The sequence below is a fragment of the Scomber japonicus genome, chromosome 22 (assembly GCF_027409825.1).
Source record: "Scomber japonicus isolate fScoJap1 chromosome 22, fScoJap1.pri, whole genome shotgun sequence".
NCBI lineage: Eukaryota > Metazoa > Chordata > Actinopteri > Scombriformes > Scombridae > Scomber > Scomber japonicus.
In genome coordinates, this window is record NC_070599.1 from 5,240,706 (window position 1) to 5,257,141 (window position 16,436).

The 16,436-nt window shown below is 39.9% G+C and overlaps 1 protein-coding gene across 1 annotated transcript in view; it reads right to left on the bottom strand.

The window, feature by feature from the left end:
- The window catches only part of camk2d1 (calcium/calmodulin-dependent protein kinase (CaM kinase) II delta 1), a 90,787-nt gene extending 75,671 nt beyond the window's left edge, over positions 1–15,116 (bottom strand). Inside the window, exons 1-2 of the mRNA XM_053343840.1 lie at positions 14,970–15,116; positions 11,064–11,158 (exon numbers count right to left, since the gene is read on the bottom strand). Coding sequence (XP_053199815.1) covers positions 11,064–11,158; positions 14,970–15,031 — 157 coding nt within the window. The 5' untranslated portion in view covers positions 15,032–15,116. The remainder of the gene's footprint in view (positions 1–11,063; positions 11,159–14,969) is intronic.
- Between the last annotated feature and the right edge of the window lie 1,320 nt (positions 15,117–16,436).

Below are 16,436 nucleotides of genomic sequence, written 5' to 3' on the forward strand. Positions count from 1 at the left end.
CCTTGAGTTTCAAAGAGACGGCACCTGAGTGGATGACACCAATCAAAGACGAGCAGGGAGTGGCATCAGGCTTACCACCTGTAGCCCTGACTCTGAAGCTGAAACACAAATATTAATAAGTAAGACCCCCAATATACTCAAACTGCTTTACTTGAGGAGGCGTTCCCAACCCAAAAAAAAGTCCTCTGCTGTTACTATTCCAGTACAGCACCATGGTGTTACATTTGGAGGTGCTGACTCTCATCTCTGCTGCTTCCCAGTACTTGCTCGAATTCCTGGTCTGATGAAATGTAATGAAATGTAATCTTTAGCCATCATACCGGACAGATGCTCACAAACATGAGCTGACAAGAAGCAGAGCCTGAACCTTATTATCAATGATCTTTCACACTGACAGGGGGCAGTTGAGGCAAGTCCAGACATTGATTTAGGGATGCCTCCTGGCCGCCTCAGTGTGAAGGTATTCCGAGCATGTCCAGCCAAGATGTGCTCAGGTCAGATCTCTCCAGAAAAAGATGGAAAGATCAGGTGAGGGAGCCCCTTGGGAAGACCTGGAGGTCCTAGTTAATTTCATTTCAGGCCGAAAAAGAATAGAAAATCAAATGGCAGTGAGAAATACCGGGGAACACATCTGTTTGATAGATTTTGATAGCAAATATTGGTCATATTTGTGTATGTATCTACATCTGATATGATGAATGGATTGTTTTAATACATAGTTTTATATCAAAAACGTCTGGCTAGTAAAAGTTAAGCCTGTTGCTGGGTCTCTGATACCTTTACAATACACTAAAACATTATGACATTAAAACTACAACCATCAATATTTTTTAGTCATCAATTAAATGTTTAGTCTATATTCCCAATCTGACTATTTCATATCACTAATTTAAACTAACAGTTAAAAACCTAAAATGTATTCACTTTAAAATGATATCAAACAGAATAAAGCATTTATTTTTTGTCAGCTAACTTGCCGATTAATCAGCTAATTATTTCCACACTATTTGGAGTATTTGTGTTCATTAATAGTAACCTTTTCTATAACCAATTCTAAAATATCACTGAGATCAGCGCTCAAACATCTACTTGCCCTCAAGCTGATTTTAGCTGATAGAAAGCAGAAAAATTGCCCTTTTGTATTCCTTTTCTTCTCTGGGTTGATTCATGAAACAAAGGCTCGGCGTCGGCGTAATGGGCTCACTAATCCACAGAAATCCATCCCGTGGTATTATTCCACGAGAGGAGAGACAATGCTGCTTATCAGTATTGATGAGGCGCCTCCTCTGGGCTTTGATTGAGTGACTGATAGCACACAAATCAGCTTAGCACTCGTTGACGGATTTCATCATCGACAGTCGGTATACCTGCCATCTGCTGCTTACCAACTAAGCATTAAAAACTACTTCTACATCTCATGGGATACAGTCAGTCACACATGGCAAAAAAAGGCCTTGTATATGGTTGAGTAATTCCACAACCTTGACTGTTTATAATGCAGCTTCCCATCTGATTCTACTGCATGTGTTTATCTTATGTATGTATATGTATGTTATCATATAGGTTTTATGCTGTTTTTGTCCCTCCATTTATTTATTATTACCTTCATCATTCTCTCACTTACTCATCTCTTCAGCTTGAACACATTGAGCTAGAGCGTAGAAGCAAATAACATTAATCACCATTTAAAAAGAAGCAGAGTGGAATGAGAAGTCTTTCTCCTGCCAATTGACTGATGGTGAAATTAGGCACGCGGAGATGAAAATACCTTTTCGCCGAAGACTGGGGAGTCCTCCGCTCCCGCTGACAGTTGCTCTATTACATGGCAGCCTGATTTCTGTTTTTCATGCTCCCTCGCGTCGTTCTAATGAGATATTTTTAGCCTGCCGTGAGCAGCTGTGCATCAGTTACAAGAGGAGGGAGTCTGGGGGGTTGAGTTATTACAAATAGACAAACACATACGCGCGTTCTGTCATCGGACTACTGTTAATCTTCATTGTCGCATTTCTACCTCCAATCTCTCTCACTGTGTTGAAAGTAGACAGTAAAAGAGCTCCAGAGGCTTTAGTCTCAGCTGAATCAATCATTGAGGGTTAAACACACTGGAGGTTTGATGCTTGTGTAAAAACACATTCAAGACTTGCAGAGCCTTAGTTAACAGAAAATAAAGAGATAAAACAAAGCATCTGTTTCCCCCTGTGAAACATCGTCAGATCAGACAGAAAATGAGAGGAAGAATTTCCAACATGGGTGGAATCACTCCCCACATATAAATGCGGACAGCTATTCACACAGATACTTATGTTGTCAAAGACAGAAAAGAATAGGGAGGGTTACATTTAAGAAAAACATTGACACCAATACAATAGATGTCTAAACACAAACAGCTGTATCGGAACCTTACTAAAACAAAATGTGGCCTCAAATTGCTAGAATCATGAATTACTGCCTGGTATTTGATAGAGTTTGATAATTGATGCTGCAAACACATTGGTATCAAAACAAATACTGAGGTTTTAGAAAAGAGTCAACACACACTTTGTTCAAGCAGTAACACATTAGTCGTATTCTGCTGAGACAAATGCACTACAAACTGGTCCATGACACAGAAACAGAAACTTCCTGGCACATTATGGATAGGAAAGGTTCTGCAGGAGAAGCAGGAGCACACCAGGGTTTCCCCATACAGTCATTTATTAGTGGTGGTCTGCCCCAATGGCATTTTGCCCGCCACAATTTGATTTTCTAAGTTTGGAGCTGTGTTTTCTCTCTCCCAAACGAACGCGGACACACTTGCACCGATTTGTCCTTTCCCCCACTGCACACAAACACTCTACTCTGAGCTTCCTCCCTCTCTCTCTCTCTCTCTGAGCTTTTACCCTGTACTGTAGTCACGTCACGCCATCTGCACTTGAGAGGAGCTGTCACGCTATCACCACTTAAAAACGTAAACACTTAAAAGATCGACCACAGACTTTAAAAACAAGGAACTGCACGTTGCATTCAGATACACCTTTTAAAGTCTGAAATCTGCATCATATTGAATGGCAAACCATGTGGGACATCATGGTGCATTCAGTGTGCCTCGTAAACTCAGATATCAGACATCTGTCACGCTTGCTGTCTAAACACAAGGTTCTACTGGGGAACAATGGAGGTTCAACACTTGGCTACTAGCTAAAGATGAGTTCTGTGCTTTTATCTAAAAAAAGTGTTTTTGTTGACATTAACAGGTCTGAGTCAACTTCACCATCTTTGTTATGGGAAACTTACAGCACACATTGGCCAAGAGTCAAGAGGTGACTGATACAGTTCTCAGCATAAGGAATATTCCAACTCTACCAGTCCAGACCTGTTCACCAAAACATTTAACTACAATCTGAATTTCACTTTTGGCACGCGGTTTGGTTTTTTGCCTGGCAGACATCATTTCAGAAGATCAAACAGGGTTTGTTAGAGGCAATTATTGTCAAATATCAGAAGCCTTTTTAAAATATTGTGCTTTCTCCTGATGCCTCTCAAACTACTGAAATGGTTCTAGTAATTGGATTCAAATGTTTCATCTATACAACTTTTATACTCTGCCTCTACTGCTTATGTGACAACTAATTCTCAAATGTCTGTCTGCTTTCCTGTAACAAGAGGAACTCGACAAGGTTGCCCAATCTCCCCCCTGCTCTTTGGTGTAGTGATAGAACCTCCCCCTACTCTTCACTGGTATTTATAGAGCTGGGCTGGAACATCACGTATCTCTCTATGCTGATGACCTTTTGGTTTATGAGATCCATGTAAGTGTGTAGATAGTATTTTACAAACCTTGACAACATGTGGCTAGTTTTGAGGCTATGAGTTAAACATCAGTAAAAACGAGTTTTGGCCTATTAATGAGGGAGCTAAGAGAATTGCATCAGGTACCCTACCATCCTGACTGTTATAGGTGTCAACATTGCTCACTCCGTCCCCTCTCCCCATAAAAGGTACTGTTTACAAAGTTGGTTATGGAAATTAATCTGAGGCACTGTGACTCTCTCCCTCTCTCTCTCTGCAGAATGAAGTCTATCAAAAATGAATTCCTTTCATCAAGGTTGGTTTTCTAACTGCAATCAGAAGACTTTGTAAAAGGAAACACAGTCTTCCGATTGCAGTTAGAAAACCAACCTTGATTGGTGAGTAATGCAGGACAATTTCCTGCCCATCATCTCTAGTGGCTATGTGCCCCTGTGACTTCTTGTTCTTAATACACTAGAAACCCAGCTGTACTCTTTTTTTTTCCTCTTCTTTTTTAAAATCGGAAACAATTCAGGCAACATTTCAAACTTTCTGGCCACACTCCATGCAGGCTAATTTGTAACAACTACTTGTTTCCTCCCTCTAGTTTAGATACAGCTTTCACTTGGTGGAGAGAGAGAGAAGCTTGGCTCATTTCTCAGATTTATATTTATAGGGCTCATTTGCCACTTTTAATGATTTGTGCATTAAGTATAATTTACTCCGATCTCATTTCTTCCAGTATTTTCAAGCTCATAATTATGCTTGCACATATTTTACATCCTTCCCTCAGCTTCCAGCAGGTTCTCTTGTCATTAAGATGCTTTCTCTCCCTAAGGCACGTGGCACCATCTGAATTTTGTATGACCTTATATTATATTATCCTCCAGTGTGAGCTCTCATGTGCCTGTCTAAGCTGAACTCACTTTAAGGTCCTGCATAGAGTTCATTTTACAAAACCTAGGGTTAATAGGTTGTTTTAGGGTACAATGATACAGTAGAACCCCTTATACCAGTCTCATTCAAAAAGATGCAGATGTTGCTTTTGCCTAGCTCATAGTACATAGACGTATTCTGTTACCATGGAAAAGCCCAAATCTATCTTCCGTTGTTGGCTAAATGTCTTGGTTTCAATGTCTTTTCTCTCGTTGGAAAAGATAAAATATTCATAAGAGGTTCAACTGCAAATTTCTACAAAAGTTGGCAGCCTATTATCTTTTATGTAAATACTCTTACCTCTATGGACCCCAACTAAATCTCAATGCAGCTATTCTTTGAAGTAGGTACCTTGAGCATCTTTCTTATTGTACTTCTCTCCCTATTGTATTTCATTTTATGTACTTCTTGTGTGTGTGTGTTTTATGTATTTTATATAGTTTTTTGTATGTATGTGTTTACTTTTCTGTCTCCTGACAGTTTGAGATGGGTGAGATGGGAGGGTTGCAGGAAGGTGTTGTATTATTTCTGTCTTAACATGCCCAAAAAAAAGGGGAAACAATTTTGGAATACAGATTTGTAAATAAAACTATATGGCAAAAATAATGAATGAATTATGAGAGGATGGTGTCAGATGTTAAGTGCCAACAGCTTACGCTCTTTGACAACAGCAATTAGGGTCAGTGGACACACTTAAGGCATGAGAGACAGACTATTTAAAGTAGTGACAGAAACGCAGACGTCCTCTTAGGGGTTGCTGACTCATCATTTATGCTTGTGTCAGATGCTACTCCTCCAAATCGGAGGCCGTGTGGGTCGACCCCCCGAGGACCCGAGGGACGACCTGTGCTGTGCTACACAATGACGAGATGTTCAAATGCCATTTACACTGTACACGCTGATTCATTTGACATGTCAGTTTTCCCCTTTGTAAGCACACACACACACACACACACACACACACATACATATGGACATCTGTATATCTCTCTCCCTTGATCCATCTCTTTCATGCCTGGTCTTTGCAGGGCATTGTGTAAATGGCTTCTTGAGCCCCTGACAAAGCACACCTTTGATGGAGCACTTTATTTAGGCAGTCTTTATGTGTGTGTGTGTGGGGGGGGGGGGGGGGGTTATTTATGTGTGTGTGTGTGTGTGTGTGTGTGTGTGTGTGTGGACAAAGGAGTAATGGCAGGAGGGATTTAGGTACCACTGACCCAGTCTTGATATAAACCACAAAGTCAAGGATGAGGTCACCGCCCCTGTCGCCGGGTTCACAGCTGACATAAAGAACAGCTGGCTCGGACATGCTGAGCTACAGTTTTGGTGTGTGTGTATCTGTGTGTGTGTGACAAAAAAAAAATCATATTATTGTTGATTGTTTAGCTAAATGTGTGAGCTGACTGACTCTAACACTAACAGCATCGTGCACTTGCATAATTAACATAACAAAGTCTGTAATATACTTCAACGCCCAGATTACCCCACAGACTATATTTAGCTCTCCGTGTCTTTTGTTTCCATGGGAATGAAGAGCGTGAGCGGCTGGGGCCTAGGGTATTTTCCAGAAGCAACAAAAAAAAAAAAAAAAAAAAAAAAGAAACGACAGAATGGCTGGCTCCCGAACCATAGCTGGCTTTTCCACACAGCCTGGTGGGTTTGTCAAGTGATCATTTCCACTCCACCGAGTCCAAGCATCACTAGGTCTGTGTTTAACCACTGCCCTAGTTTTCCCTTCATACAGGGAGACAGGCTTTCACTTCACTACATCTGGATAATGTTTCAGATACATGTTCTGTGCTTGTCCAAGTATTAGAGCTATTATTTTGAGGTTGTGAGGGTGAGGTGGGGTGGAGCGGTAGGGGGGGGGGGGGGGTGTTAATAAGTAACACACATGAGTTTTCTGCCAAACTTCTCTGTACATGAATGTTTAAACTTGTCTTAACAAAATCAGACCTATAAAAACACTATAAACTAATTAAGATCATAACTATTGAACAGTAAGTGGTTGCTATGGCGACTTGGATTTGTGTGCACCTGTTGAACATTTATTCTCCTTATTAGAGCTGCTATTTATATGATTACTGGACTATTAAATATGAGTTAGACAAATTCTCTGATGTAATGCCATAAAAAGCCAACTGTGACTGTTGCAGCTTCTTAAATGGGTAAATTGGCTGCTTTTTCTTTTTTTTAACCTTACAGTAAATGTCATTTCTTTGGGTTTTAGACTATTTTGAGTGTTTTCTGATGTTATAAAAGTGCAAACAATCAATCCACTAGTCCAGATCATATTCAGCAGATGAATCGACAATGAAAATAACCATAAAATAAGTCCTATTCTTTAATGAAGCTACACCACCAAGAGTTTCCCAGGCAATGACACACCATGGAGCTCGACTCACAATTCGAAACAGCACCGCACAGAGGCTCCCGAGAAACTGACATATTCTACACCCGGTCAGCTAGAGGCTTCACCCTAAGGAGTCCCTCCAATGCTGCTCTCAATCTGAGTTCTATCTACATATCAGTGACCCACTTCCTGGTTCTCCTGGGTAGAAAGGTGACCTTGGACGGTGCCTTTGCTGTAATATATTCTGACAGGCTACTTCAACTGGTGGCACTAATACATTCACACAATATCCTCTATAGGTTCTACAGATGGAATCAGACACTACGGCGTGTAACAAATACTGTATGTAATCTCACTGTTAAAGCGAAATGCAAAGCAAAGGATGAGGATCGAAAATATGATATGAAGTCTTTCCGATGTATGTAATGAAAAGTCCGAGCGCAGCAGAAATGACTTGTGTTCAGTAAAGCCCAGTGTTACGGTCCGCCTCGCATAAATCCTCTCCCGATGAGATGGAGCTTCCTGTTTTGGATTTCTCATCACGTAGCAGTGCTGGCAGTGGTGTTGGCAGCAACTCTGGGGTTTCCCCCTCGCTGAACGTGACCTTTCAGATCAGCCTGTCCGCTCCAATATCTATCAGCTGGTCAAACAGTACGCTACTGTATCTGCCCCCCGACCGGTAGCCTGGAGGCACAACGGGCCTTCAGTGCTGTCTCTCATCTGGCTCTTCAATGCTGTCATGTGAAACTCCTGGAAGCTGGATTAGGCTCTATATAAAATTAGACTTGCACTCCTCTAATGTTATTGGACTCATGATTGACAGTTTTATTTTGAAAGGATCAACACTGATACAGCAGAAGCAAAGATATTTTTATTACTGTGTTCTTCCTCATTTTCAAACGTGTAGTCTTCAACCTCAACTGACGCTGACTCAAGTGACATCACTAGAGGCAATTTGTCAAATTTCACACAGCTCCCTCTGGAGGACACCAAAACGACTTCAACACCTGGAGAAACATCCAGATGTGGACAATACTGGACTTCCCCTTTAAAATCAACAGATGAAGCTAGAAATGTGGTAGGTCATCAGCTTCTGTTTTACTGTATTTGTTTTTTTGGGCTGTTTGGACTTCTTTTTTTTTAGCTGTTTTCCTACTGTGGTGTGTGGGTGTGACCACCAGTGAGCTAAGCTGTGGGGGTCATGGTGAGGGAAGAAGCCACAGCAGGAACAACAATGGCAAAAAGAAAGAACAGTTTAGGAATTCTGTTTTTTTTAGAACTTGGATTTGATTTTCATGGTTTGGGTCATCTTTTCTATCAGTTAGGAGGACACTGTAATTATCACATGACTGTACTATTCAAGTCTGGTCTCAGTCCAGTTATTTCAGACTTGTCTACTCACATGATCTAGCAGACTGGAGATGCTGTTGTACTGGTCTGCACTGTTGTTTACAGTCTATTCAGTGTGTTTTTCACATGTTACAACCACATATCATCACTTTACATGTGTGTCTACATACAAAAACCTTTCAATTGTTAGCCTGAATATTTACTTTTCACTATAGCTATATTGTTTTTCCTCTGTGTAGTCATTTGGAGCTTTGGATTTGGAAAAGAATGCAAAATTAGGATAATTTATGTTGGTTTTGAGTCTACTTAGGACTCGATCTGGAACTCTGTATGCCTCATCACATGCAGAGATCTGGAAATACAGGAACAGTAAAGCCAGTTTATCTAAACCGCTTTATTTGACTGAGCTCACCTAAAATGTCTGTAATACTCCCTCGCTACAGAGTAAAGCTCAGTGTTTATACACATATACAGGATGTTTACTAGGACCCGACCCATACTGGATTTTAGGGGCTGATGCCGATACTGATATTAGAGAACAAAATCAATCATTATAATTAGTAGAAAAAGGATCAAATATACCTAAAATGCTGCCTCTAGAACTTAAAAATATACACATATCGAACAACATTTTCGCCAATACCAATATGTCTGTGATACGCCAATATCGGCCGATGATATCAGCTGACTGGTATATTATTGGTCGGGCTTTCTAATAAATCTAACTGTCTGGTCTTGTGGAGTCGTGTTTCTTGAACTGTTGGACTTCTTTTTAATGATCTCGCTGCGTTCTTACATCTCAGCAGTGAACCTGGACACCAAAATGTTATTAGTTATAAATAAACCTGAATTATCTTAAATGCACATGTGTAGCCTTGAAGTCACACAGGATAAAAGTCAAATATAACGAGGGGCAATTTCTTTAAAATTACTGCCTGGAAAAAGTCAGATTTAACCTTGAACAAACACCACAGCAACACACACACACACACACACACACACACACACACACACACACACACACACACACACACACACCTCCTCTTTCTGTTTCACTCACACTTTCTCCTTCAGGTGACGGAGTGTGTTTCGGGAGGGGGGGAGGGGGGAGGGGAGGTAGTTGTGCTCAGCGAAGGCCAAAGCAATCTTGAGTGTGGAATCAATCACGGACTTCCTTTCTATAAAAACCTCGCGACCTCCTTCTCTTTCTCCTCTCCTCCGCCTCTCACCTCTGAAGGCAGCAACAATTGGACGAGAGGTGGGAGAGTTTTGGGGGGGGGGGGCAATGACTTTCAGTTTTTCACTCTATGGAGATGTTGTTGCATCGTTGAGCCATTCTTCTCTTCTCTCTTTTTTTTTTTCATTGTGAGCATTTTTTTTTTTAAATCACACGTACTCCACCTTTTGCTTTTCTTCACGTAGCTGTTACATCTATGATGAACCCCCCCCCCCCCCCCCCCCCACACACACACACACGTTGCTCTGCTTTCCTCCCCATGAGACACTGCATCTGCTATCTACCTCCCGCCCGTCACCGTCAGTCTTTTCAAGCCTATCTCCTTTTGTGTAATTGTGTATCATGCACCCCCATTAGGGTCTCATGGCAGGGATCAATCAGTGGACAGCGGGACCCTCGGCCCACGCTCCCGCACAGATAATGATGGAGGGAATAATGGAAATAAAGGTGAGGGAGGAGAGGAAAATAAAGGAATCTAGGTGGGGGCACACCTCTGCCTGGATGAAAGAGGAGTTTCTCTCTCTCAGCTGTGCCAGCACACACACACACACACGGCTCCTTTGCGTGTTAATGTGAAAGGCGGCCGGTGTGAGTCACATACAGCTCATTGCAAATCAGCGGACTGCGGTTCATATGAAATGAGTCACACACACACACAAAAATGTTTTTAAAAAAATAGAAGGTGTTGGTTATCGGTGTAGACGGGATGGAGTGCGTGAAAGTGAAAGTGACTGGTAATGTGCGGTTAGCATTGCATGCTACCATGTGGAACCCGACCATCACCCCCCCACCCCCCTCACCCACCCTCACCCCCCTCCTCTCCTGCTACAGACATGACTACCGGTAAAAAAAACCAAGAAAAGAAAAAAAAAACCCGGTGAAGGCGTGAGAAAAATATGTACAGTCAAAAAGGAAGTTGGGGTTTGCAAAAGGAACAGTTTGAAGTACAGAGAGACTGTCCCACAATGCCCCGCTGAAACAGGGGTGTCAAACTGATTTTAGCTTAACGGCCACATACAGCACAATTGATCTCGAGTGGGCATGACCAGTAAAACCATTACATAACCTATAGATAATAACCATCTATTTATAAAACAGATGAACAGCATGATATAAATGAGATTATTTTGCACAGAAGCTACTGATTGACAATATTTTGTACAATGTTCAATATATGAATGTTGAATACATATATATGAATACAATAAATTTGTCGTTCACATCTGAATCGCACTGCAAGTCAATGATCTCATGTTGGATGTCCACAGGTAGATGAGAAGCCTTGAATGTGAATTGCGAGTGAAAATAAGCGAGAAAAAAAAAAAAAAAAAAGGAACTACTTTTTCTGCCATTTCCATACTTCCATACTATTTACATACAACGCCGGTACAGTACGTGCAAAAGCAAAAGGTTACTCACCCCTGGCAGAAAGCTTCTTGGTATTGATTATTTTGGCGGCGTATTCCTGCCCTGTGGAAATCTTCATGCACCTCCTCACCACAGAGAACGCTCCTCTACAGAACACACAAGAGTCAGGAATCAGTCACTGTGTTTTATTAAATATTCATGCATCATATGTGCAATATTGTCAATGAGTAGTCCATACTCAATCTAACTATAACACCAGGGCCAGTCTGAGCTCTAAAGTGCCTCTAGTTGAATATTGAATAAAGTTCTTTTTACACATGAGGTCTTTAAATATGAAAGGTTGTATGGAAGTCAAGTTAGGACTTCTTTTACTCCCCCAAGTGGAATGGGTTTAAAAATCTAAAGTGATATTTGCAACAAAATTGATTGTTTGGTTGTCATTGGTTTCATGATGTGAGAATTCTTTTTATTTTTTTTAGAATTTTTTTTATTTTTAGGATTGTGTTTTGTTTAGTTTGGTGCTTTTTTTTGGGGGGGGGGGGGGGGGGGGGGGTTGTTTTTTCTTCCTTTTTTTGGTGTTAAGTCACATGACCATATACCCAAACCCAGATACCCCATTGGCTGATACATGCCTGGATATATATAATTGTTTTGGTTTTTTTTTGTATTTATTTATTTTCTACCTTTTTTTCTGCTTTTTAAACTTCCCTATTTAAATTTTCCTCGACAATAATATATTTTTTATTTTCTCAGTTATTATTTTGGGCATATTCCCCTTTGCTGTTTCTGTCATTTTTTTTCAATAAAACATTAGGTCATAAAATAAATTAAATCAATCAATCAAGGGCAGCCATATTTCTTTTTTTTCTTATAGTGAGAGCAACAATAAATAGTAAATCCGAGCATTACACTGATTATTTTAAAAGCTTCTGACCTCCTGGATGTGTGAGGCCTGTACACACCCAGCAGAAGAAGAGTCCAATCAATCAAACATGAGTGAAAGCACCTGTGTAGGTGGACTGTGGCTCACAGCTGGCAGTGTCGGCCCCTTTTCCACACATTCTGACATGTGACAGCAGGAAAAGCACAAGACTGAATGAAAAACAGTTGCATTCAGTTTTCGTGGTCCTGTCACACTGTCATGACTTACTGTGAGACACACTTACACAGAATGGAGCCATCATCCATCTTATCAGTAAACTGTGCTTGTCCTGCTATGACAAGTCAGAGAGTCTGCTGTGAAAAAGGTGTATTGGTTTTAATAGGATTTGAACATTAATCAATCGATTAGTTGCCAGCTGTTAAATTAACAGCTGTTTTGATTATTGGTTAGTCATTTGGAGACATTTAAGGAAAAAAGTGTTCCAAATTATCTGATTCAAACCTGTCAAATGTGAATATTTTCTGGATTACAGTAAACTGAATATCTTTGGGTCGACACATTTCACCATTTTATAGATCAAACAACTGATCGACCAATCGATCAATGTCAGGTATTGAATTCACTGGATTAACCAAAAGTTTAATTCCGATCTAAGCTATTTAGATTCACACTGCGATATAAAATGACACCTGAAGTGAAATTAGATTATATCCATACTGCCCTAGAGGAGCTCCCAACAATTCTCTGATATCACGATTTTTCTATACTGTATGCTTTATTGAAACTGGTAGTATTCATTATGTAAAGGTATGTAAATAAAGAATGCATTTAAGGATGCCAGCAAGTGTCAGCATGTCATGTGTAGCACTGTTCTGCATACCTGGAGATCAAGAACAGATTTTAACAGGAACGTTAAGTCAAGAGTACAAAAATGCTGACACACCTGACAGGTAGAGGACTAATTCAGCTCACCTTTCTGAACGCTACTTAAAATAAAAATATGCAGCTGTACTACTGAGAGTTTAATTCCGAAGTGGATTGTGCCATTACAAGACTTTTCCTTCAAGGTGAACATTCAATAAACCTCCAGAGAACTAGTGGACAGAGGCAACAAACTGAAGAGCGATTGGAGCAATGACTGATGGGATTGTTGGTTCTTAGTCAATGTGAGAAAAGATTGGTGTGCATCATCTGTGAGTCCTCCACTGTGATTTATCTTTCAATATGGCTGGCTGTGCTCTGTGCACTCAATTACAATGACAAACTGAACTGAGAGATTTAAGCTGAGGTCGAGCTAAAAAAAAGTAGAGCCACGCCTTCTCGAACCTAACTGAAAACCACAGTTAGTGTGTACACTCATTTTGGCATTTTCAACTATTGACAGAAAACAGACTGACATTGTAGGAGAAGGAGAGATGGTGTCATTTGGAACACTCCATTTGTGTGTGAACTCCAGGCAAACCACTGAGGAATTTAACCCCCCCCCCCTCCCACCTGATGCATAAAAGGGGCGGAAACTTCTGTAAAGACAGGCCAAAATGACTGGGAAACACTCAGTTGTTGATGTGAATCATGTTATAGTCACAGTCTACTTCAAGGTGGATATCATTACACTACAGCTGATTCAGAGGCTATTTTTATATTAACAATAATCTCTATTGTCAATGACACCAAACACATTTAGGCTTATTTTGAAATGATCTTGCATGTGTACAGTGTTACATGCCATAGCAACAAAACTTCAAACTACTGACAAGTTATCATGTGCTATTTTTATATTCGGCATGACTTCCAGCTAGGGCTGCCTGACAATAATTTTAACTTTATTTATTTATATAATCAACACCATGAAATAGAGACTATAGAATTTAAAAACAGAAAAAGGACGAGGTATACAGTCAGTAAAACTATAAGAAGGCCTTTTCATAAGTTTAAAGAAGTGAAACTGATTCTGCTTGACTGAGATACTCAGGCAGCAAGTTCCATTAAGTAGGGGGCCTGGACGGAGAAGGCCCCGGACCCACCCGATGAGAAGATGGGTACAAGATGTTCGTATTGTATAGATATCATGCTATTAGGATAGATATCGTCTTCAATTTTGGATATTGCAATATTGTGGTTAAGGCTGGGTATCGGTACTTGATACCTTTAAGGTATCGACCAAAATAAATCGATACAATACCTACAATCAATCCTTTCTGCACCCAGAGATAGACAATATGATTATTTGTATGGATTTGCACACAGCCAATAAAAGGTAAGCTTCTTCAACTGAATGTCACATGTGATTGGCCCACTGCCACAGCAGCTACAACCCATCTTACTGGTGAAGTTGTGGTGAACTTGAGTTGTAGGAGTGGCAATGGAATGCTTCTATTCACATGATGGGTATCAAATTAAATACTCAGTTGGTATTAGCATCACTTTGATACTTGTATTGTAATTTCTTTAAGGATACCCAGCCCTAATAGTGAAATTGTGATACGGCTGCATTACAATAAAATGATATCATGACTTTTTCTAGCTGTTCTATTATTTGCCTTCACCCAATTAGTCATTATATCAACATTACAGACATAAATGTGTCAAAAGTATTGTGTGATATTGTGTAATATTGTGTAAAAACACCAGCAGGTATCCCTACAATACTGTTGCCATAGCAATATCGCGGTATTTGGTGAATAATATCGTGATATTTGGTTTAGTCCATATCGCCCAGCATTACAAACAACCAGGCGGTGCTTCTGGTTTAAAAAAAATGTAACTTTTTCAACAGACAATTTTCCTCTGACAAACACGGTAAAGTGGGAGAGAGTCGAGTCAAAAAAAGTTCAGATAAACATGACCGCATGAGTCAGAGGTTAAATAAATGGTTTGTTCCTTTTTTTTCGTTTTCGCGGGTTGTTATGAGAAGCTTTCTGAATGGGAGTCTATCCAGGTAGGAACAGGTAGGCGGAGGGCTCTGTCGGAGATTTCTGTGAATCACGGACAACGAAAACACGGCGGGACTACTTTAACGTCAACTTCACAACATATTTCTAATAAAAATATTAATAAACATGAAGAAAACTCACTTTCCCAGCTCCTCGTACAGCTGGTACTCATCGGTGAACCTGGTGCAGGTCGTTGAAGCCATGATAAGGTGAGCAGAGGAGAGAGAGACTCGGGAAACTGAAAGCTTCAGTGGCTTTAATACTCTCCTCAGGTCCTTCCTCCGTGTTTTCCCCCCCGAGTGTCGCTGTCTGCCTTTCAGAGAAGGAAAGTAAAGCAAAGTGAGGGAAGAGCTTTCAGTCACTCCTGGATGTGCTGCTGCAGACCCGGGTCCTCTGCTGTCTGCTGGGTTTGTCCCCGCACTGACACTTGGATTAGTTGACCGCTGTCAAAGAAGAGTTAATGTAGAACATCACACATCCGGTGAATGCATTTCAATATAAAACTTTAATTGACATGCAGTTTAATCATTTATTGTAATCGTTTGTACAATGTTTGAATTTTTTCAAACATGCTTTTGAACCTAATTTATCCCATCATTGTTATTTATCATTTCCTCTTTACGTGTCATTTGTTTTTATCACCACACAGCTTTCTGTAAATCAATTAAAACAGTTTGTTATCATTCACAGTATGCATGTTATTTTTTGTTAATTGCATGTTGAAGTATATTCAAACTTTTTATCCTATTTGTAATCATTTTAAGTGTAAAGGTTTTAATCTTTTACCTTTTAGTTTTAATTTTATGTCAGTTTTTAAAAAAAAAAAAAAAAAAAAAAAAAAAAAAAACATCAGTGAAACAAATGTTTTGTTGTTCTGTCTTATATTTATATAATCTGTAAAATAATGGAAACATTTTCCCAACTAATAATATCCATACACATCATCCTCACTGTCATATCATGCTCTAACACTATACAATCATCATGATTTGACAACACATTTTATCCACATGACACGTTTTTGAGTTCATATTTACTTTATCTTGTGAAAGTGTCACAGGTCGTGCACAACTATGCAAACTTGAATGTTTAGTTTAATTTTATTTTATTTTAATCTCAGTTTTTACCTGGGATTTATTTACTTCAAATTTGTGTTTTATTTTGGAGCTAAATAATCCAGCGTCCGGTTTTTACTCTGTTTGCGGTGTCTCGCTTGATGAAGTAGAATGTAGTCCGAACTCTTCCTTGTTAGAAATGCTGCACAAGCGCTCCCTCTACAGGCCACAATGTGAATCTGTTGCCATGTCTCCACCTTGCAGAATTTAAGTGCTGCTGCTCACCTGACAAAATTGTGAAACGTTATTGAACCACATTTATATAAACATAGGTCTCTCTCCAAAGACATCTGTTTAAAGATTTGTCTATTTAATTCACAAATTACAGTAAAATTAGAGAAATGTATCTAATTAGAAAATAAACTCTACTTTTCATGCAAATAATTACAATGGAAACAACTATTTTCAGATGGTAAATTTAAACCACACCATTCGTAGGCTATATCTGCACCCCCCACATATGCAAGACGTGGTACTCTCATCTGATCTTCCT